This window comes from Balearica regulorum, chromosome 2 (assembly GCF_011004875.1).
Source record: "Balearica regulorum gibbericeps isolate bBalReg1 chromosome 2, bBalReg1.pri, whole genome shotgun sequence".
Lineage (NCBI taxonomy): Eukaryota > Metazoa > Chordata > Aves > Gruiformes > Gruidae > Balearica > Balearica regulorum.
Window position 1 is genome coordinate 80,506,574 of NC_046185.1, and position 25,125 is coordinate 80,531,698.

The 25,125-nt window shown below is 38.5% G+C and overlaps 1 protein-coding gene across 7 annotated transcripts in view; it reads right to left on the reverse strand.

The window, feature by feature from the left end:
• Window positions 1–25,125, reverse strand: part of CTNND2 (catenin delta 2) — a 692,458-nt gene that overhangs the window by 128,267 nt on the left and 539,066 nt on the right. For all 7 annotated transcript variants that reach the window (XM_075744821.1, XM_075744820.1, XM_075744818.1 and 4 more), the window contains 2 exons: window positions 24,572–24,785; window positions 8,616–8,799 (listed from right to left, as the gene is read on the reverse strand). In XM_075744821.1, coding sequence (XP_075600936.1) covers window positions 8,616–8,799; window positions 24,572–24,785 — 398 coding nt within the window. The remainder of the gene's footprint in view (window positions 1–8,615; window positions 8,800–24,571; window positions 24,786–25,125) is intronic.

Below are 25,125 nucleotides of genomic sequence, written 5' to 3' on the forward strand. Positions count from 1 at the left end.
CGCTCTGGTTCCCACTGACACCTGTGACCCTTCTGATTCTTCCCAATGGGCCCAGACAGTTGAGACAGAATTGGCTCCATCTCTTCAGCCTCCCACGCAGTGACCGCATGGACGTGCTGACACGTTCTAAAATACATGCGGTGCCACGCAGGCTTGGGGACTCTTCCCAAAGAGAGAATTGCTGTGCCACTGCGATACTCAGCTCTGCAGCTGGCCAGCGAGAAGGAGGGCTGTTGTAGTCAGCTGGACTTGGAGTCAACCCAAATGAAGTCAGCAGGCCACCAGGATTCAGACCATGCTTTATTACACTGTCTGCCAAGTTAACACTCACCACTGCATAAACAAAAACTGTCCTGAAATGAAGAAAACCCACAGAATCTAAGCCTTTTCACAAAACAATTTCACTTTCTTCACAGCATTCAGATCCACACGGCTTAAACCTCTGACAGAAGGAAATGTAAATTAACACCACCTAACCAAGTAAATAGGAGCGGACATTTAATTTTCACATTAGGCACCAGTTAACAGCAGGAACTCAACCTGAAAAGAATTAAAACCACCAAAAGCTGGGAAAACAGTCATACGTGAGATATTCAGCACCTCCCTAATCCAAGGCTAGGGTACACCATAAGCCATTCAGCCTGAGGCAGCAGCTGATAGTTTTGTCATCATCTCTGAGCCTAAGAATATCATAAGATGAAAGCAAAGGTACCGAGGCACATTCCTTCTTTTCATACGTGCATGTATAATTTCCAGCAACAGTAAATTAGTAAATCACAGGAAGAACACACTCCTGCCATAGCAACAAGTAGATACTTATAACCGTGTATGACACCCAGCTAAGTTGATGGTTTTCTTCTCGAAAACCCCACAAACATTCAAGTTAGAGAGAATAAAAGATCCTAGTTGAAGAACAGAAACTAACATTCGGCTAGGTCCTAAATTATCAGACTATGACATATAGGTCCAGTATTTCTAATTTGTATCCAAACAAGAAGCCCCAATGAAATACGAATGAGTTTTCTTGTTTGCCCAGGAATCACTTAAAAAATAATTTCAAGATGGATGTTGACAGATCACCTTTTGGCTATCTCAGTGCAAAATCAATACTGGGAGTTCTGCATTTGAAGGTAGATTAAGGCAGAGCAGCCCAGCATCTCTTACCAGGTAAAATGATGGAGGAAGGAGGTATGCCATCAAAGCTTTTTACATGTTTTTAAGTATAGGACAGCAAAAAATATCTTGAATTATGCTGTACTATTTTTAAGTCCAAAGGGGAATACAAAAGGCATTCCATGACATCAGTTTAAAAATAAAATTTCTAGTTGAGATTTTGATCAATTTGAGCCCAGAATGAACTTCCAGAGGTATGTGGAGTTTGTATCATCAATTTGATGGGTTGAAGTAATGCTTTTACCAGAAATGCTGAAAAAGCATTAAACTTCAGAGTGCTGTTTGAATACCACTGCTATAATTAATACAGTATGACCTTGTATAAACCTTATAAATTTGTTCATGAATATGCAAAGTAGGAGTAACTGCACTGTGAAGAAAAAGTGGGGTGCTTAAGTATCTGACACAGCTACACATTTAATTCTATTGGTACTTTTCCCTTGAGTATCTTCTGAATAAAAATATTACAGCAACAATCAGAGGACACTGATCTATTTCTACTAAAATCTCCCTCTCCCCCTGGATCTTAACATTAGATGTTTATTTTAGCTACATTTCTGAATTATTGCAATATTCAGTAAGGAACAATCCCTCTCGTATCTTGCAGAAATTTGTTTTTGAAACTTTATGCTTAACTGAGATGCAATCGTTGTGGCCTCTCAGGTTGGTTTGTGGCTTTTTTCTAGACTAGACCTTTCAGCTTCTTGAAAAGGTGAAATACATTTTCCGCAGTAGACTGACTCTTATTCATTTCCTGTGATTTTTCCCGTTTTGGTTTGTAGTTGGAAGACTAGGAGTATGGCCGTGAACATTTACACATGAGCTAGTGAAAGCTTTAGGCCTTTCTAAAAACACATTTGGCATAGTTCACGCCCATGAAAGCAGCCTGTCTGAAAGTTTTGAATTGGGGTGCCTGAAATTTGACACTTTCTTAAACTCATCATCAAGAACAACAAAGCTACAAATGATTTGCAGAACTGTTAAGTCAGTGATTGCCTAGAAATACTCAAAGCCTCTAAAAACCAGGCTCTTACATAGACACTTACTCATTGATTAAACTGCCTGCCATTAGGTAAACACAACTTAGAGTTTACTCCCTTCTATCTTGTTTTAAAAGAAAAGAAACTGCAGTTCAGCTACTTTTCCCTCCTGTGAACTATGTTCCCGTATGTTACTCGGGTATTAAAAACAGTTTTTCAAAATTCATCATGTACAAGTAATACAGAACTTCTGAGCTAATACATTTGCAAGTAAGCAGTATGCCATTCAGGTTTAACCTGGAAGGACAAGACCGAGAAGTTGTGATCAAGATCCCTTCATTTATATTAAATTGGAAATTATCTGGTAGTCCTTCATACAGTCCATGCCAGGAATCCTTCTTGCTTTCTTCAAAATAATTGAGAGTTGACATGAGCCCCTCAGTTCCTCCACAACTTGTCATTGCTTGGGCCCAGGAGCATAAATGGTGTAATTTTAATAAGAATTTAAGTTTTAGTGAAAAGGGATTGAACTTCACCAAATCTGACATTAAAGCTAAGCTTTTCCTTAGCTTCTTGACAAGTTTTTCCTCTGCATGCACTTCCAACTCCGGGCCCTAGAGCAATTCCCAAGCTGAGGAGAGCTGTCAGGAAGGTGCGTGTTTAACAACGGACACACCAGCATAGCCAGGGTAACCCTGGAGTTTAGGGACTCGCTAACTTGATTCAACATACTAGTTGTGGCCAAATGAGCTTTAACACATGGCGTGCAACTCTGTAGACTGTGTAAAATATAACGTGTGTTTCACCACAAGACATTCATGGAATGCAGCTAAATAAATGGTACCAAAACTACTGATGTGAAGATCCTTGTATGTTAATTACACCAGCTTTGTAATTTTAACAGCTCAAAATATGTTAAAAAGACAAGAACAGTGGTGATTATCCCTTTCTCCAGGATAAGACTGGATTTGAAGAGGCAAAGAGAAGGAAAATTTGTGGGTTTGGACTTGGACAGCTTCCTATTCTCTACAAGTGGATAACCCTGCCTCAGTATCCCTCTAGGTGGTTGTCTCTCTCCCATGCCTCTTGCTTGCTGGAACTGTGTGTAGTAAAAGTCCCTCCCCTGAGTAGGCTGCCAGTGGAAATAATACACAATTAATATGAGTTTTGTCCTAATTTTGATTCTGACAGGCTTCTTAATGGAGCATGGGCTTTCTTGGTTGCAAGGCCAGCCTGAGAAGAGTTCCTGGGTTCTAGAAGAAGCAAGGGAGATACGGAGACGGGATGGCAAATCCAACATCTCTATATCCACTGCAGCATACACAGTGATGGACAAAATGCGACTCTTCGGCTGATAGGAGGAGAATCATAGAATCAGCAGCAAAGGTCCTGGTCCTACTGTAAGAAGCCAGCTCAATTTATACCCAATTGAAGATATTCAGAACTTGCACCAGTCGGTAAAGACAGAAACTTATTTTAGATTCAATAATCAGCCCTTTTATATCTATATGCATATACACACATAAATACATGAGCATATGTACATGTATCAGTTTAGTTTCTTAAGAAACATGCTTCATATATATATGTATAAAAGAATGTTTCTTCATATATACGTATGTTTCTTAAGAAACTAAACAGATGATGGATATACAGTCTGTGCTATTTTATGCTGTGTCCATATTTTCTTTTGTCAGTATAGAGCAGAACGTTATATTCAAAACAGATTATAGAAGTTCCTAAGAATAGGAATCAATAGACTTTGGATGCTTAGAAGAGAACTGGAGCAGAAATAAGACAGTGGAATAAATGCATTAGCTGTAAATGTCTGTGAACATTCATCCACAAAACAGCTAAAAACATGTGATATTCCAGCTTCACACATTGTTTACACAATTTAACAAGGTAATTTGTTTCATTCAAAAAGTTGATCTAGCAACAAAATACTGCTGGGTCAGTTACATTCAATTCATGTTTTAAAAGCACTCTTCCCCTATGCTTTTCTACTCTGAGAGCTTGCTATGTATTTTTTCAGTTGAAAAATAATTCATGGTATTTTGTGAAAGGTTTGACAAGTATGAAATTACGCAGTACGAAAATCTGAAAGGTATGGGGCTTTATAAACAAAAATTCTTGAGTTACTCTCCGATACAATTACTAACCAGCTAATGGGGTGGGAAGATACATATTTTAATAGAGCTTTGATTTTCACAATTGCCCCTGTACCTTCAGTGTACGATGAAAAATTAAATAAAACATGGAAGAAAGAAAACAGCATTTTATGATTATGAATCTAAAATCAGATTAGAATGCTTAAAATTCCTTAAAATCCTCAAATGAGATTCTATTAACTTAACTTCAACTTAAATTCATAGCAAAAAACAAGGCTCTGGACTGTATATCAACTCTTGAAAAGATTCTGTCCGGGATTGTTTCGGATAGTCTTTGGACTTTGGCCCAAACATCTAGTTTGGTGCTAAGTAAGCTTGACACTTCAGGTTAAGACAACATTGTACAATGTGTCTCCTCTTGATTTCTGAATTTCAGATTAGGGATTGTAAACCCCCCTATAACTAACTGGGATTCAAAATTCAGTTTTCACTTGGCTTTCCCTAATAAGTCGAAATTAATCACAAACTATAAACCAAAGATACAGCATTTCCCTAACACAAATAAAGCAGTCGCAGCTCAAATCCAAAAGGAAAAAAGTCAAACTTTCACAGAGCTTAATGAGGTAAGTATCTCAGTGGGGAGGCAAGTAAATTGGGTGATTACTCTAACACATCACACTGAGGTCTGGCAATTTATGAAAGATGAATATTAAGAATAAATTTAGAAGTCATAGGTATAACGCAGTATTTAGAGCTTTGAATTATCTAATCCATTTCAACATATTCAAATTATGTGAAATTAATTAGTACAATATTGTGTTAAACCTTCCCCCCCCCCCCCCCCCAAATCACAAAAGTATGCAAAGTGCAGTTTGTAAACAACCTCTTTCAGGAAAGAAGAAAATAACAGGAAAAGAAGGTTATAACAGGAAAAGGTGGTCTGATTTTGCTGCTGTTTTTCATACGATTTCATACTGATTTCAACTGGATTACTGTGTGACTGGAGTTGCAGTACTGGTCCCACATCACGTAATTTTAAATCTATTAAGAACTTGCTTACGAATGATAATGAATAAGCAGAAAAGAATACTAAAATTGTAGTTAATAAGTGACTTCTAAATTGAAAAAACATAAGAAACTCTCATCAACAAACTGAGAAAAGGGAAGATCAGCAGAAAGAATAATTCATATACTGTAGTGAAAATCACAAAACAAAGATCTGACTATTCCGACATAATGGCCATTGCAAACTATGTATTAGCGTTGTATATGGGATGGATTGTATTACAGCACCTATCAGATATTATTTAAAGCTTTCAACAGTGAATGCATCAAAAAGCCAAAGGTACAGAAGACTGAAAAAAAGAAGCCTCCTAGCGTATTTGTTAGCATTAAACCTTACGTAATACAACCTGATGTCTCTGAAACCTGCCAACATTAGAGATTTAGAAACATTTGTCAAGTATTCTGAAGACCACTGCTTTTCCTGATACTGAACACCATCACCGATAACCCTGATGCAACTGATATTGACTGGTGTCCCTTTAAAACAACTTCAGTACAACTTAAACAAAAGGAGAAAAAGAAAACGGTGAAGGACAATCAAACCAGACTCTTAGAAGAAATTATCCCATGGAGGATGACAATGGACTTTCCATTTACCAGGTAAGCACAGCAATGTCTCAGCCAGCAATGCCATCACATATTCTTGCTTTTCATCAGCTCCCCATCCATTGAGATCTTGAAATGGGAATATGAGGTTTACAACTAGTCACAAGTGGAGAGCGTGAGAGCTGTTCGGTTCATTGGGGGTGGTGGGTATTTGAGGAATGCCAGCTAAGGTACTACCTGCACAGAGCATGTGCTACTCCACTCATCTCCAGTAAAACACAGAGCTTTCTAATCTGCTTTCTGACATTCACTGTTTCCTCTACCCTACAGCCCCATCATCTTAGCTGAATACAACACAAGAATCCAGTCACCATTTCAGAGGTCAACTTACACTTCTCTCCTTTGCACAAACTCAAACTTGACATTTTGTTCAAAGAGAAAGAGAGGCTTTCAACAGTTACTGGGGAAAGGTGAACCAGAAAGCTCCCGCTGGTGTGAAGCAAAAGTCGGTTCAACCCTCTCCAAATGTTCTGGCTCTGCCAAAGAGCATCCACACAGACTAAGTGGGATGCAATTATCTAAAGAAGATGGATGAAGGCCAAATAAATATCTGAAGCAGTTAGAGAGGAGAGCAAGATGCATCTGGGAAATAAGGAGGGTTTGAGATCAGAAAGATAGTAAAAAGCCATACTATAGTTGAAAAGCCTGGATTTAGAAGGAAGACCAACTTGCTCAGGACAGCCATTCGAATTATTACAGCTACCTGGGAAGGGTTCAAGAGTCATAATATGCACAGTCTTTTGCAGGCAGATATGAGCTTATTTTGCATGAGCTGACCAGAAGCCATTCTGCTATGACAGCGTACCATCAAGCACTTGGTAGCAAGCCTTGCTGCAAAGCAGTGTGTATCAGATCAGGCAACGTACCATTCTCATGTGGCCACAGGTCCTCAGGCTGACCCAGAGTGCAGGCTACAGTAAGCTCACATCAGTTTGCAAATGGGCGTGCACATACACTCACAGAAAAAAAAAAAAAAAAAAAAGAAAGAAAAAAGAAAGATTTCAAGACCAATGTGCAACGAATCCATTAACTATGAGGTAGGATGAACTGAGGTTTGCAGGATCGGGGATGGACATCAGTCCCTGAGAAGCAGTTGGGAAAAATTCACAGGAAGACAGAGCTTATGGTGTAGGGGAGACCAACACCGAACACGCTTGTTCAGATAAGGGGCACCGTGAAGCCCCAAATTAATAATGGACACTTCTTTCAGAGGCAGCTTTTAAACTGAGACAGGTTAAACATCAGAAGCATGAAAAATATAACATGATACATGTCTTTATGGAATGACTTCTGTCACAATGATTTGAGCAACTTTTTTCCTAGTGATTTGAATGTAATGCAACACAATTATACTACCAAATTCTTTTCAAAATCAATACAGCTTGTATACAAATACCTAGCTTCAGTCACATATCCCAACATAGCTGGTATTCACATATACATACTTGCTTTCAGGTCCAATACAAGTATATTTGCAATGTGGAAGTTATTACCTTCTATATGTCATTCTCTTCTGATTACATATAAGCCATCAATAATTATCACTTTTTCACTTAAACTTTTTAGATATTACTTCTGAAAGGGAGATATTTCATTTGGTGAAACAGCACAAAGAGAAAAAGGTGCTTGCTATAGATATGTAAAAAATACTGCTATTTTACCTTGCCTCCTAATCAATGTTTTTTGTTTTTTTTTTATTTAGTTCTTTGATGGATATCTGCTTTGGATGCAGCATAAAACATAGACTGTATTACTGATACATACTATTCATCTAACAATTTTTCTGGTATGTATGTAAAAATATTAACTAATTTATTTTCCTATCTCTGAGATAGATTACAGAATCTCCAATATACAAGGAGAAAAAAACCTAAAACAAATGCTTAAAAGAACTTGCCTATTATGTTACAATATTTCAACAAAGTGATATGGATTGGAATTCAGAAAGTGCTATGACTCAATCCTTTTGTAAGGCTTTGTCAGACCAGAAACTCTTCTTACTCATCCTATTTTAATTCTCACAGCTACAGTGATTTTTAGGAACAGACAGATCATGTTGCATACATTGATGTAAGTGCACCTTGGTGTTGCATCTACAAGTTTGGCATACAAATATAAATATAAATAAATACCATACTTGTTAAGGATCTATTTAAGTATTCTAGTTGCACAATGTTAAATTGGTTGATCTCTTATTGAAATCCATTTCTCATCTTCACAAAGGAGAAAAAATCTACTTTATATATTTATCATAACTCCAGCAATGGCATCTGGAACCCGTAAGGCATGTTACTTTTTTGAGCATCTTCATTACTTTTTGTGCTGATTAAATTGGGCGTAATAGTGAGAACATATTGACTTCACTTAAGCAACTGGGAAAATGGGACAAATCTACAAAGAGAAAAACATCTGTAATATACAAGCTTGGATGAGAAGATTGGTCAAAGCTGTTACGAAAAATGGAAAATCTACAGCAGCGCTTCTAGAGATTGCTTTTTGAATGGCCTGAAGCTTGTTTTCTAATTAATTTCCACCATTAAGTTTACAGCACTGAAAGTCATCCATTGTCTTTGCTGGCACACAAACCAGTTATTTACTTTACAGATGCCTAAGAATGAGAAATAACAATTCAAGCCAAAGCAAGGTGATTAAGGCAAAGCAAACATTTTGCAGTACTCACCTTAGGCACCCAGTGGCATTGCGCAGCACCTGTGATGAATGGAGTTGTATTTTATGATCATCCTGAAGTGGAGAGTTTTCCCATCCAGAGTGAGGGATGATCACTGCATTGGTCAACACTGCGAGGGCATCCTGGATGATTGGCATTTTCAGTGCATCACAGGAGGATAGATTCCAGAGAACTCCTACAAAAAAACCCAAATGGCAAATAAGTAACACTTTTGCAAAAAATGAATAGTTTTCATTTAACCAAACCAAACCAAACCAAAACATTTCACAGCATTGGTGTGCTTGATAAAGCTGTTTCTGTCAAGAAAAAAATAAGACTGTTGTAAATGGGGCTGAATGATACTTGCAGACTTTTGCAATAGGAATACAGTTGTGAATACACAAGTAGTCACAGCAACATTGCAAATTTCTCAGAGCTAAGCTTAAAACTGAGCAGCTGGTTATGATCTACATCTATTTAGGCTGTGAACCACATGTGGAATGAAGGAGTATTATTACATACATTTTTTTAGAGCTCGGATTTCAGACTTCTGCCTTCTAAATAAAAACAATAAAAACCACTAGCAGAAAGCAGGTTCTGACTTACACTATCACTGTTGATAGATACACATTGAGAGAACAAATGCCCAACTCCTTCTGTGATCGTCAATGTAATGAAAGAGAATGTACTGCCTGTGCTAGTTGGTACTACAAGCAAAAAGACTTCCTTCACAACCTGATAAAGTCATATGGCATTGTCCTGGCCTTCAACAAGCCAGATTTTATTTCATAAATATTTTACTATACAAAGTTACAGCATACTACTGTATTTGCACAGAAACAAGCTTAATGGTGCAACTCACAAGATTTACTGGAATTTTAAAAAAAACCCTTTGGTTAAAAATCATAATGTGTCAAAGAAAAGGAAGAACGATCAAGAGCCAAAGCTTTCCGAGCACAGCCGCAAGGGTCAGGGCCACTGCAGACGTGCCACACAGAAAGCAGGCAAGAAACTGCTGGGGGCAAAGGAGATCCTGCTTTTCATTCCCTCGTATATATTTGTGTATTTGCTGGAAAAGCACATTTGATTTTTGTGCTGCACCATGAGCCTGGGCAGCTACTAGTGCGGGGGGAATCCAGAGGGCAGTACGCCGCTCTGACGAAGCAGTGGGCTTTGGTTTTGCCCTACGCCCTCCCAGGAGCACGGGTAAGAGCGAACCTGCCCCTTCGTCCCGCTCGCCTTGCCAACACACGTCCTCTTCTCTAGAGCCCACCCTTACTCCTTCCTGCTCTCCTTCCCGTAGCGCCAGTAGCCCGGCCCCACGCCTAACCTAGAGTTTCGCCTTCACTGCTTGAACCAACACAGAGAAAGATTATCATCAGCCTAGACATGAGGTTACAAATATGAACTATGAAAACAGAGTGGTGGTGGGAGGAAACTGCTGAAGATCTTATGAGCGCAGAGTCAGACTTTTATGAAGATAAGCAGCAAGAACGCCACTTGCTCAAGGCTTTCTTTAGCATTCTGTGTTTTGAAGGAGAGGTGTAATTAACAGGAATCAACCTACAGTTTTTGGTTTCCCTTTAAAATGAATTACCTCTATGGGGAGACTGTTTCAGTTATACAATTTCATGTTTTGATTATTTTATATGGAACTGTATGCAAAGACAGCTATGCAGTTTAAGTGAAAATTTTTGCTTAGCATACCAGTAAAAAAACCCAAAAAGTTTAAAATAATCTATATGTGGTAAACAGGCAGAAACTGTCAGACTTCAGCTACAGACCAAAAAACCACACAAAACAACAGAAGTAAGAATACTATTCTTCTTTTTTTCCACTTAAGAATTGCTGCTTTAAAGGGAAAGGAGTCTTTGAATTCTGTTCTGAATGCCTTTATGAAAAGTAATACTGTATTTAAAGGAATAAAGACCTTCATAAAGATATTTATACTCGCTTCTCTATGACCTGTTCTTGGTAAGCTTTATTGGCCCATCTACTATTCCTGAAATACCTAGTATTCTGCTGGTTTTAGTCAGTACAAAAAACCCAATGTGGTTGCCTTTTTTTTACATTTATCTAGACAGGTGTAAATGATGTGCATGGTATACAGAAGTAGAGAATCAGGATGCAAAGCTATCCCTTCAGGTCCAATTTAGTTCTTATGCAAGACAATGTGTTGCTTTTTTTTGTGAAGAAGTCCTATTTTGGAAGTGAAGCAGAAAAGAGTGCTTTGATGGCAACAAAACAGTACTCTGGGCTTCAAGAACTAGTCATAAACTAGAAAAGCAGAAAAAAAAAATACAAAGGAAGCAAACATAAGAGCCCTGTATAGCAAAAATGCTTAAAAATATGTATGTATACACTATTTTGTATTCACTCTAGGTTCCTGCTAATTAAAAGTAAACTCACATAAACGTCATGATAAGTTGGTATTAAGCAATAGTTGAGATGCTCAGAAATATTCTTTAAGCCCTTTTTCTCTATTTAAAATCCACTTGACACTGCACATGAGCTTTTGCTCAATAAACTGCCATAGTAACAGGCAAGCTCCAAATCCAAATAAAAACCTACATATTCACCCAAGAGCCAAAAAGCAGAATCTGTTTTCACTAACTGAAAATTAACCCTTCACAGCAAAATGATGAAGGGATCACCAGACTAAATTAGCTGTTCTACCTTCTTCTAAAATGATTGTAAGTCAAGGCAGAATCAAGCAAAAAGGCACTGCCCAGTAAGCCTGACACCATCTTCAAAGTTTTTGCACCTCACACACAGTTTTAAGGAGTAAGATATCTACTTCTACCCTAGAACAATGTCTTTTATCTCAGGCTTGGAATGCTACCAACCACATTAATGAAAAAAACAATTTTAGTCTGACAAGTTATAGTTTATTATCAGAAGTAGTGGAGTCTGCTACTTGCTGCGGTTGACATTTTAAGTGCCTCCTTGTACCCTTCCTTAATTAAGGATTTGCAATTATGAAAGGGCACTGGCAATTCACTTCCCATTACTTTTGCTGAGGACAACCCCAAGCTAGATTTATGTGGGGTCTAAGAAGATGATCCATTCCCTTGGCTTTGCAAGGAGAAGTGATAAAAAAAATACATCTTCTACCTGAGGCACCTTCCATTATGGAGCTACCTCTTCTCTAAATGACTGTGAAGGTTATTTTTCAAGCATGTCTGCATTACATGCCCTTTAAGACTATAGTAAGGAGCTGGTCACTGAGATCATTTGCCACCTTACTCTGAAAGCCCTGACTGAATCAGGTGTCTGAGCACAAGCAAGTCTGGAATAACTTCAGAGGTCCCTTGACTGCTCCCTGAATCATTTGTGTGTCATCAGCTGCCCGCAGGAAGGGAAGTGACGGGACGTGGCATACCAGTGATTCCTCACAAATAGTGGATCCCATCCTGCTGTATATGGATTGGAAGAGAGCTGTGAATCCAACAACTCAATAGTACGACTCAACAGTTTAGCATCCACTGACTCTTGGAAGGGAAGGGGAAATAAGGAACATTGAGCACTGTCTTAATCACTTGTGTTCATAGTATCTTATTTCCTCTTTGCTTTTAAGGTTGTGATGCATTCAGAGTAGGCATTTTGTCTCCCCATTTGCAGATCACTTTACGTTGTGTTGGATGCTATGTAGAAAGAGCAAAATAGCTACATCAGACTGATCATGTCCATTTGCAGGTTGAAGCTTTTCACCCTTAGATAATACAAACTGACGCACATGGACAAAGTTTGAGGTTAAAACTAAGGAGAAACTGGTACTGAAAGCATCCAGCTGGTTCCAGTTGGAAGATGGATTCTGGGTCTGAGTATCAATTACCAGTCTTGCAGACATCAGATGAAGGACTGGTAGAGGAGGCTATGGGAATGCTGGCTACGGAGATCTTCCTGTACCAAGTTACACCTTCTGGAGTGGCTTATCAGAGGGCACGCATCTACACACATTCAACAGGTTATTTAACACACTAAATGTAAATCATCTTTTCTAAGAAGGCCTTTCACAGATAATGACAATTAAATTTAAAAACTGGTTATAAATTTTGAAACAGGCTATAATCAATCTTTTCAAAGACTTAACTGCACTGATGTAGTTCATAAGGAAAACTACAAACAGATCTTAGTTAAGGCAATTTAAGTTTGTTGCCACTAGATGAGGGAACTGAGAGAACAGAACCAGGAAAACTTTGATTTATCTTTCTCTTAGTCAAAGTCCAGAAGACTGAAGCCAAGAACAACCCTTTTAAAAGCATAATCCAGGCTGAAGAGATGCTGCTACTGCTTAGCAGACAGAATATACCCACAATGCTTTCAGCTTAGAATCAGCACTCCTTTTTATGTAAATTAATTTAAGCTATTGCAATAGATACATCACTTTTACCCTAAAGAAGCAAAGCAAAATACCTAAAAAATTTGAAGACACTTAATTTAATGGAGCAGTCTGAGCCAAAAAGCCCATCATCTCTGAATAAGGCTGGAGCTCAAACTCATCCTGATTAAACTCTTCAATGCATTTTTTTAGCTAGTGTTTTACTTAGAACTTATATCTATAGTCAGATACAGCTAAAGACTTGATGAGCCACATCCTATCCTTACTCCATTCAAAGTTAAGAAAATAGAGATCATATACTTCCATGCAAGAATATCACCCTAGCAAGAGAGCATGTGCAACATCATGAAAGTCTAAACAATTATTCACTGCATGATTTAATGCTACCTCAAATTATGACTTTGATATATATAAAAAAGCCCTTTAGAGCAATTTAGACTACAAATATAAATGGAAACCAAGAAACTGGAAAAGTTAGCTTTTCCAAAAAGCATTGCCCCTGCCACAGTGCCACTACATACTTTATTTTTTTATTGTGCTCCAAAAAACGTACTTTGCCAAATAAATCATAGGGTAAAAGGATAGTAAGTAAACACATATTACTGGGAGAAACAAGACTTTGATTCTTCTCAACTTGGTATGGTTAAGTCAGCCTTAAATTTATACTAAGATTTTGCTTAATTGATATTCTTTGCTAAAAAATAAAAATATGAAAGTCTTCCAACTCACCTAGGTTTTTCTTTTCCACCTTAATTTAACAGTTTGCTCATGGACTGATGCAGAGTGCCATATGGCAGAGCTGGGAGACCCTGCATCCCAGTAAGAGTGAACACAGCTTTGCCAGGCTTTTTTGTCTATACGCTGAAGGCACAGGGCACTGCAGGGAGTTTCCCTCATGAAAAGGACATTTAAGATTGAAATCTGAAACCTAAATACCCTGCACAGAAGCCAAGCACAAAGGATCTTTTGCTGGAGTTCTTAGGAAAAACATCTTCCACCCCAAGCTCTCAAGCTCTAGAGAAGTCATTTGCTGGCTCTTACAGCAGCTTTGACAGGCGGAGCCCCCTGTAATTGCATCGCTGCTCTCCAGAGCTGGATCCGCTCCGGGGCAGCAGGGAGGGGACTCCTGATGTATTGCATCGCTTCTGCTGAGTTCAAGGCAGGGACGGAGATGAAATCATTTCTCCCGCTGAAAAGTGTACATCTGCTTAAATGCAACTGGTGTTTAAGCACCACACAGGCTACCCCATAACTTCAAGAAAACTTAACTGATATGCGTAAAAGGTGCTGAATACCAACCACAACAGCATTTCTTAGCACTAAGTGCAAGAAGACTTCACAGCTAGCTCAACCGTCAAGGTGAGGAATTGGTCTCGGCAACAGACTTTCTGTAGGAAACCAAGTGGCTGATTTGAATTCTGGCACCTGAACAATTCACAGCTCGTAAGACAGCTCCTTAAAAGCACACCATGAAAATAAGTTTAAAATTCGCATAACAGGGGAGGAAGTTTCACCAATTTTCTTGAAATAATTTTTTATCTGGTTACTGAATATCTGGTTACTTATGCGCACCTCCCTGTAACTCACTTCTTTACATGCACAGAGGTGTTTTTCCATCTGTGTGTAAGACGACCCATGAAAAGTGCAAAGTGAGAAGGACCGGGTTTCAGTGAAAGTCATCAGCAGGCAGGAGTTGAAGGACCAGTAAGCAAAGCTGCAGCCAAAGTCTTTTTCCCTTTTGCAGCCACTCATAGTCTTACAAAGCAAAAACTTCCACAGAGAATAAAGATTACTGGGGTTTTTTATTATTTACAAACAAACACAGCTTGCACTTGACCACATATAAGTACAAGACTACATATAGTGTAAGTAATATAAGCATTTCCTCTGAAAGTCAGCTCTTTCTTTCTCAATTACTGCTCTTTTCATTCCAAAATTACATCTAGGATTTTATTAAAACAAAAAGGAGGGACCAATTTTAAGATTGCTTGCAAACAAGTTCTGTCCAAATGCTATTGCATTAACTGAAACAGTCTGTATTCTTCTCAACAGCACTGACCCAACGTTGCTGCCTTCTTTCTGCTGTACACTTTAAAATAACGTATAACTGTGGAAGAGAACTGTCGGACAAGTTATTAGCTTTAATGTTAGACAGTAGAATAATTACTAGAAGAGGTGACTTAAGTTACTGCGAAAAGATCAGTGGCTCCTGCTTAACTTATTTTCCTAAATGAAATCGAACCGGGCCCATGGACAACAGAAGCCAAACCAAAAGCAATTCATTCTAAGTGAGAGCAACACAGGAAAAAAATAAATCAACTGTTTTCAAGCAAAATTTCATCCTAATACATGACTAATGGCAATATCATTCCCAATTAAATACTTTATTAGAAAACAAGGAAATCAAACAGGGATGCATATGTGACTGGAAAGACTTTTCTTTCCAATGTGTACACATATATTTTACTGAAGAATTTTTTTCTAGCATGCAAAAATCAAAATATATGTTTGGTAAAAGACCCTAATACAGAGAAAAAAAATGTTATACTTAAAACTGAACATCAAGTCACAGCTCTAAGTACCAAACTCTTTTCTCACAAGAATCAATTAGGAAGTTAGTACTATGTATGAAGTTGCATCTACATGCAAAACGAAAGGCTCGGTGTACAGTTGCTAAAAAAACCCCTTTACACTTTGTGAACAAAAAAGTGAAATACTCAGATCTGTTTCTAAACAAAAACTATTTGGAAAGTAAAATTTAAGTATTCCGTGTTGCAAATGGCAAACATTTCAAACTACAGAGTGGTTTTACACCGCAAGTGTTTTAATACTTCATCATTTAGGCAGGGGCATCAACATTACACGCCCAGCTGAATTTTTCCAACGGATTACTACTTGCTGAAAAAGTTCAATGCAGCAGTTATGTCAAGCCATATGCTGCAACAGACGTCCTCTATTTATCACTCCAGATTGCCTTGTTTGATATTTCCTCTTCAACTTAGATTTGACCAAAGTAAAAAATAAATAAATATGAAAATCATGTATGTAGTATACGAACAAGCAAATGATGAAACCGGTTTCGCTGCCATATGAATCAGAACAACTTGAATGAATTTTTCATAGAAGATGCATCTTACTGATTGTACAAGGTTAAAGTATTTCCCATTTCAACTTGGAAGGAGATGTGGTTCATACATGGGAGTGATCCCAGTGCCAGAGAGAAAAGGAGAGCAAAAAGGGACCGCCTCAAGTTTTGTGCTGGCACTGAGTGTCGTAAATTCCGGACAGGTGAGTGGGAATTTGCCTGAGAAGCAAGAAGGAGGCAGGCTGTGATGGGGAAACTGGTGAAACCAGCCCCAAGCAGACCCCTGAGAGGGAGGAGAGGGACCCCATCGCACTGCTCCCAGCCGGGACCGCGGCAGCCTGGTGACTTGTTCTGGCTCTTCCCCGTTCACCTCCAGGCAAACGGGCACTGCCAAACTGAGGTAGGTTTTGTACCCATGTTTTATCAGGACGTTCCCTTTTACCTATAACAGCACTTTGAACGTAGCACCTTACACAACAAATCAGTGTCCCAGGCTGTTGCTAAGAAAACAGGGCAGATGATTTCAGAAAGCATCTCTTTTAAAACCTCTCCTTATTTAACTGTGAGCAGCAGTTAATCTGGTAATTCATAAAAAAGTTGAGAATTAATCTTTATGAGTACAACAAATCCTATCAGTGGGTTTTCCCATTTTCAGAGCCAAAATAGTGACAGCATATTGAGAAAGGGGGCAAAGATTGTTTTATAATTAGACAGTAAATTGTAATAGATTTTGTATAAAATGATTCAGTTGAACTGTCAATATGGTTTGCATAAGTGTTATTTGATAAGACAGCATCATTTCTGAAGCAAAATTACACAATTTATTAAATCATATTCAGAGTTACCATTACGTATGAGCTATAAATAGGATGTGTTCTGAACGGCTCTGGAATGTCTTGAAGATGTCGCAGCCTATAGGTTGGAAATCAGCTTCCCAACAGCTTACGGGTGTAAGCTGTACAGCCTTTTACCTTCCTGGTTTGCAAGGAAAATGGCTACAAAGATTTGGTGTCTCAGTAAGTGATTGCACATTGGGCTCACAGGAATCCTTTATAAAATTCCAATTAATTCCCGCTCTGAATTTGTCTGGAAATTACTTCTACATTTCTAGAAATGATGACAATGCTTTCTGTAGGTCATGCCAAAATCTAAAATGTGAACTTTGCCAGACTGTAGAATCGTACTGTGAAGTACAACAGCGCTCCTTACACGGCTCTGCCTTGTTCTAGCACATCCACTGACTGTGAAACGTCAGCTTATTAGTCTGGAGAAGCACAAATAGATATTTAAAGTATTTTCGAAAAATTATGATGATGTAAGAGCGATTTTTGAAGACTCTCTGTAAAACCTTACAGTAACTGGTTACTGGGGTGGCCCTGTAGCCCCCTAACCATGCCATTGCCATTGCGAGTAACAGGCCAGAGGGTTTGTAGCAGTAACAAGTAGTTTTTCTGCGTTTAACAAATCCTTTTTTTCCTTTTCTCCCCATTACAAGATTTTAAATGTAACACCAAGGAACCATAAACTATTCTATGCAAAGTCTGAGCTGTGAGACAAAATGCTTGTTTTTACTGCAATCTGAGACTCGCAGGAGACTTGATGGAGTTTGGCATATTGTATGAAATTCTCACTGGCTCACAAAACTCAGGGCAGAGGTTGAAGAATACCTTGATTAAAAGTATCTCACGCAATGGGAGGGAGTCAAACAATTATGTAACCTTTGGGAACTGAAAAGGCTTTTGTACTTGAAGAAAGAAATACTGAAGAAACTATAATATGTAATTCCTCATTCAGTCATTGGTTTCAATCCTGAGTAGGGATATGAATTTTCAGCACACAAATAATTTTATTAATGTTGAAAACAACTGTTATTTAAAACACCTAATTAAAAGTAAATTAGTACAAGAGATTTAATCAACTCTTATAATTGATTGTGGCAGGATATTGTACTTACAATTACATTCATTTAAAGAAAGAGTAGGAAAGATTTATTAGAGCTAGTACCCTTCAAATTTCCCTTTTGAATGAAAAGCATTTAAAATATACAAGCAAATTTTAGTGCCTAAGCAAGTAGATTTGAAACTTGTGAATCTTATCCTAAATCTATTATTTAAAAAATTATTAAGCTTAAAGTCTGTAAGTCACCTGCATCTGTGCTTGCTAAGTTCCTTGAAACACTTGTTTAAAGTTATTACAGGGAATTTGCTTATCTGTAGAGGCAAAACTAAGCAAGAAATGAATGAACGTCTTTTCCTGCCAAAACCCAAAACAAGCTCTTCTGAAAGCCGTGTTTTGTTCTAGCAGCTATCTATCTCCACGCTCAACCTTCCTAATTTCCTTGACTTGACAGGTCATAGTGACTGGATGTTGGGAGGCAGAGGAGAAGCTAATTCACAGAGCAGCATCTTAAGGGGCATTTGTATACTTTCTATGTTTATCCCATTTCTCCGTTTTCTTTAACTACATAGAGTTATGTTCCCCAAATGATATTTGGCAGTCTTATTGTCTTAGCTAATCCTATATTGAACCAAATTTACATCAACGGTGTAGCAGCAGTATTACCATGGTTACGCCATCATGACAATTTAAGCACATAGATGGCTTTTCACATTGTCTGTTCGAAAAGTCTGGGTACGTATCTGAACCTAAAACATATTGTATCTTTAGAATCTAATTTTCAGTTAATGTAATGCCAAAATCCTCCGTTTGATTTCAAAAGCAACCCACTTCACATATTTATCTTCCTACCTATTTTTTTTATATTAAATATCAAAAGCTGCTAATTAACTGGGACTTTCACTGGCCAGGCCTCCTTATACTTGCATTGCTCCATTACAAAACTTGAATATAATCAAGAAATGGGATATTTACTATGATCAACACTGGAACAACATCAAATGTAAACCTGCGGAAAAAAAAAAAGGATATAATAGAGATTTTAAGAATGACATCAAGGGGAAATACTATAGGTATGCAACTCATGGAAGAGTTTGATTCTTCTTTACTTAAGTCTGTGGGAAAGTCACTGCAGAGTGGGATAAAACAGCCTTTACTCATTTTCAAATCAAATTTCCAAAGAGCAATAGGGCTACAAATAATTGCCACCTCTAAACAATAAGTTTCTATCACAATAAAATTTCACATCTGTGTTTACACACTCCAGTAACTAAGCTAATGTCAAGGGCACTTTTGCACAAAATTATTAAATTGATAAACTGCTTAAAGATCCTACGTACTAAATAGTCAGCCCTTTGCCATAATATTGTTAAACAGGATTTACTACACAAAAAAATCACAAGTATAACACCTTACAAAGTCCAATTAGAAAATAACATCACACATCGGAAACAACTACAGGCATTTGATTTTGACTTTGGGAATCCCCAATAGAAGAATTACCATTGTACTAGGAAGTTAAAAGTTCTAGAAAACTGGCCAGAATTACCTAATAAAAATAACATCATAATAAATCTTCCAGCGAAGTAGGCCAAAAGGTCCATTTAAATAGAATACTCCCTTAAACCTGCTTTACACCTCACTGCAGGCTCACTAACTCGCAATTACACTGATAAGCAAAGACACATAGAAGGCTGAAAGGGACCTTCTGGAGTGTCTTGACCAACCTGCCAACAATTTATGCACATACTAATAAGCAGTATGCAATCAAAAGGAGGTTTAAACTGCAGTGGTTACCTCAAACTAGATAGATATAAGGAGGACAACATATAATTGCTTTCAGTAACGCTGACAGACTATCTATAAGGTTATAAATGCCTCATTATAAACGCCTGGCATCTACTGAAAATGGAAAAGAAATGTAAATCAACTACGTAATAATGTTGCGTAACATGAGGTGACAACAGAGGACCAACCAAGCCAAAACACAAACTGGCCACAGCTGAAATTAAAGACAACATTAATGAATATTGGAATCCAAAATCCGGGAAGTGAAAGAAAATTTTTTCCTGTCCAATCTGACCATGGGCCAAACACACTTGGACAACTAGTGCTTCTTTGAAAGGAACGTTATGTACGAAACGTCTTACAGTATTTTGCAGGAATGGAATATATGCTTTTTGATTCAGTGAATAAAAATGTGAATGAAATATACAGAGTCTACATCTATCTGTCTATCTATATATAGTATATGTGTAAAGTGTTAGCTTATGCTTTTTAAATTTTTTTGTAAATGTGGTAATTTTCATAATTTATATATTTTCGGTAGACAAGAGTTAAATCTCCGACACAGTAATGTCAACCAAAACAAGCAGCAGGCTGGCTGCTAGCACAGGGAAAAAAACATTCCTCCGTCATTATTTATAGCTATATTTCTTTATCAACTTGCGCTTTCTAAAAGTGGATCATTTACCTTTCAATCAAATATGGTATATAGTTTGAAAATGGGTGATACAGCCACATAAAGGGCCTCTTTAAATGGAGATTCTTCTAATTCACCTAGCTTGTTGTTCATAGGTAGAAACTGTGTTTCTAGTTGTGAGGGATTTTGTCTGTCAAAAGGAGAAGAATAGCAGTTTAAATCATTTTGTCTGAGACAGGTACCCAGCTAGCAGATGGAGCTGATGGAACAAGGAGCCGGTGTAGGTAGAATCTAGCAACAGCTGCTTGACCTCACCTTCTCCGCAAGGCATCAACAGGATTCCTCTGTTACCCTTGCTAACAGTTCACATTTTTCATGTCACTTTTTTTTCCTGAGAGTAAAACAAATAAAAATAATGCTAAAATTGGATTTTGTGGAAGGGTTCATAATTAACTTTAACACTGGAAAGGCAAAGGAGTCACAAACCAGCTACTTGTCTTCATTATTAAGAAGTGAAAACATTTTTTTCTACCATCTGCGGAATCTGTGCTAATTTTGTACTGTGTTCTTGTCTATTTATATTTATTGGAAAAGTGTTAACATTTAATTGTTTTAAAATAGAAGGCTTTTATTTTTTCCCATTAACAGCAGCTACTGTGGAACCTAGTAGTGCAGCGCTGGGGTGAAAGGATGGCTTAATTAAATACAGTGCATCCAGCTCATACCGACTTCTTTTCATTTACAGACCTACATGAAACAAGACATTCTAATTCAGGTTCTCCTTGACTCTCTGAAAATTACGAGAGGCCGCAGGCCGTGCTGAAATCTCTATGTCTATCAGCGTATTTCACCTCTGTGTAAATGTATATATTCCTTGGTATACTTCAGCTTATCCAGGTTCTTCTTGTAAAAAAACAGTGATTGTGGAAGTGTTTCTGAAAGAGTAAACTTTCAATATTTCAGGAAGTATTTCCTGGGCATTAAGACCATTTAATTTCATAACAGCCAGGCAGCAAACTTCCCTCATGGCTTCTACATGTGAGCCTGCACCGAAACCATTTGCTCCATGTGAAAAAGTCTTGAAGCTCTATCACTTTGCAATAAGGTTCAGCTTGTCCAATCCAAAAAATATGAGCATGGTGAAGTTTTCCAATATTAGCCTGAGTCCCCTGCTACCAAGGAGGAGACAGATGAGATAAGGGAAAAAGTGAAAACCTCCATTTTGGAGAGATTATGGCATAAAAATCTCTGGAAAAGAGGAAAAGCCACAAACGGCACTGAAGCCAATCCTGACAAGCAAGGAACTACTGCGATAGAAAGCTGGTCTGCAGCTTTAAATATCCTTCCAAAACCAGTCTTGAGATAGCTGGAAATTGAAATTATAATCTCCTTAGAGAGAAGCAACAAGAAGGAAGAAAATGCGCATGTTTGAAGAAGGAACTGTTAGTTCGTAACTTTTGCTCTGGCGGGCATGTGCTTCACGGTACTTGAGGCAGGGGATGAATGCTTCACTACTGTTCAGACAAATTGAGCTGCTAAAAACCTCTCCTGCCTGTATTTCTTCCCTCGCAGCTAAGTGCCTACTCAGAGTGATTCACACCTTCCTCTTGCCAGATTTCTGGACAGGTCATTTAGACTTGATAGGCTCAGTTCCCCATCCGTAGGACGGAGATAATGACACTTCCCCACCTACGAGAAGTGCTCTGAGGACAAACGCTGGAGGAGTATTTAGGGGCAGCTGTCACAGCTGTATATATGCATTCCTAAGGCAGGAACTTCAGGAACTTTGTGCCCTCTCTAGAAGTAACAAACAAGAACAGGTTTTAGGTGGACAGGATGCACAATGAACATGAGATGGAAAGGCTCAAGGTATTATGTTTACTCCTAAACCACACATTTGCTATTATTTTCTCCGTATGTCCTTCAGGCTACGGTGGCACTACTGAAATAACTATCTTCCTCCCACCTCAATCAGGAAGGCTGACAGGAAGCAGGAGGAACTTCTTTTATTTTCCCTTATGCCCACCACCAAGCCAATTTTTTTTCATTACTGAGGCAGCTGCTGCAGGAGCTATCTTTTCTTCCCCAGAAAGGACATAGGGAAGGAATTTAACTGGGGCAGCCGTCACTACAACACTTTAGAAAAAAGCAAACGAGAACTGATTCAGATGCACGATTCCAGCCTGCTTCCTAAGAGATGCAAGATGAGAGGTGCAGCTACGAGTGTCGCTTTCAAAAAAAGGAGCTTTGCAGAGCATTACCACTACCAGGTTTGCATTTTTAAAGCAAGGGCCAGTGATGTGCATTCTGAAAGGCACAAAACCCAGCCAGGGCAAGCAGTGGCCTTCTGGGATGTACTGGTTATTAAAAACAAACAAAAAACCCCAATACAAAACCAGGTCCAGGAATAAAATCTTGAAATACTACTGACTTTGATTCTATTCCTTAGGGTCACCATCTTGCTCTGCTCCCCCTTCAGAGATGTCCAGCGCTCCTGATGCTCACCATCCCTGGGAGCTGCACCTACCTGTACAAAGGCTGGTTACCGCCTTCCATTGATGGTCAGTACCTACTCTTCTCGGGAGTAACAGTTTGAGGGCATGCTAGCAAACACATCCTTTCATTCTGTGGGAATTAATGAAAATTTAGCCACATACTGTGCAATGGAAGGAATGTAAACTGTAGCCTAGTACCTGTTCTTTAAATGACCTAATGACATTACGTGTTCAGTCTACAGACAGCATGGGAAGTGCCGCTGTGACTGCTGAGGTGTACTGCTGATGTTCATTAGCAGTTTGCCACTTACCACTCAGAATAAATAGGCAGAATGTTCCCTGGAGCCAGGACACAGACAACATAACCAACAGACAAACAAGTATGTTGAATCCGAAGCGGTGGTTACACTTTATTAGATCTGTCAGTAATTCTGTCACTCTGCAGGAGGGACCATCCGAGCTCGTGTAACCCAGTATCTCTGCCCCATTAATCCTGCCTAACAAGTACGAGGCGATAGGTGTTAGTAACTAAGAAACAAAACTAAACATAAAAATCTACATTACGCCGTTTATTCAGACACTCTCAAGGAAGGAATCTGGAGTCAACCAAAGGACAATAATCTTACGAATTGTATCCTAAACAAGGCCTGACCCACAAGGGTAAGTGATTTCTGAAGAAACACAGACAATACTGTGTACTGTGATGCTTCTATGACAGAAATGAGAACTTTTCTGACAGATTTTAGCAGGAAAATCATAATGGAAATACAGGCATTGTAAAATAGGATAATGAAAACATCTTAAGATTTTTTATTTGTAGCATTAAATTAATCACCACATTGATGTCAGCAACCAAGCAGAATGAAATTACAAAGTGAAAAAGCAAAAGAAAACAACCATCTAGCTTCTTTTTGGGGTTTTAAATGGGATAGCTTAGGGGAAAGAAATCTCCAAACATTTCAGATTGGTGCTGTTTGACAGTATTTCTGTATTTATGAAAAAAGCCCAACTTTAGTTTCATAAGGGAAAAGGTCCAAACAACCTTAAAAAGATCAGATTCTACTATATCAAGAAAAGAAATCAACTTTACCACTACCAGCATGGCCTGCAACTAACATACATCGCATAGCAGGCTATCAAATTTCAGAGAAAAGGCTTCAGAAGAGGATGCTGTCCATCCATCCAACCTGCTTTTCCATTTTCCTATCATAACCACAAAAAAAAGTAAAAAAACCCCACCAAATCCTCCTTCTCACTATATAGGATATAGAAGAAATTATTAACAGCTTCTAAGAAAATTCAGTAAAATCTGACTTCTGCATATGCAGCCCTATACCAGACAGGAGGAAGAGCAGAGCACGGCTGATGGTAGGACCTGTGTATGGAGCACATCGCCCGTACGAGCATTCACGGCTTATCAAGAACAGAGTGACCAGCAAGCATAACCAGAAACCATGCCTGAATCAGTGAACTGTCTGCGTAGTACCGAATAAAGCAATTCATACATTACCTATATCCAAAGGGCTTGAAAGTGTTTTGCTACGGCAAAGAAGAAGGTAATAAAATGAAGACTTACTGATGGAGCAAGCGGCACACAGCACAGAACTGTGCTTGCACGGCCTATATAGAGTTTGAACAAAAAATATTGAAAGATTCAAACCTGTGACCAGAATAAAAAATACTGAATCAAACCTGTGACCAGAATAAAAAATACTGAAAGAATCAAACCTGTGACCAGTTCTCTGATTTCCAAATCTGTAGTCTTGCGGAGTAACCGTACTAATGCTGGGATACCACCACAGTTTTTCAGAGCAATTTTGTTGTCATCATTTGCCTTCCCATATACCAAGTTTCTCAAAGCTCCACAGGCACTACGGTGGACTTCTGTCATCCGATGGTCCAATAGGTCCACCAGTAATTGTATTCCGCCTTGTCTTCTTATCTGAAACAGGCCAAAGTGATAATCATAAAATTAGGGAATGAACACCAGCACTAAATAAGGTGTAGTTTTTGTGGGCGATGCTCCAGCAAAAGTATGTTGGTAGTCCTGCAAAGCTGCTATGTTACACTGCTTTGATTCCTCATATTATTTTTTTCTGGGACAATATAACTGTACAATGACAAACCTGAACCTTTGTAAAATTTGCCAAAAGTTAGTCATGAGAGTTGCCTCAGTAAGATTTCTCAAGGTTCAGCAAAGTTTGCCTTGGCAAGGGTTTCTCCTGCGTTGGAGAAACATCACCTGCTTCAGAGCGTAACGCATCACAAGCTAGAGGAAAAAC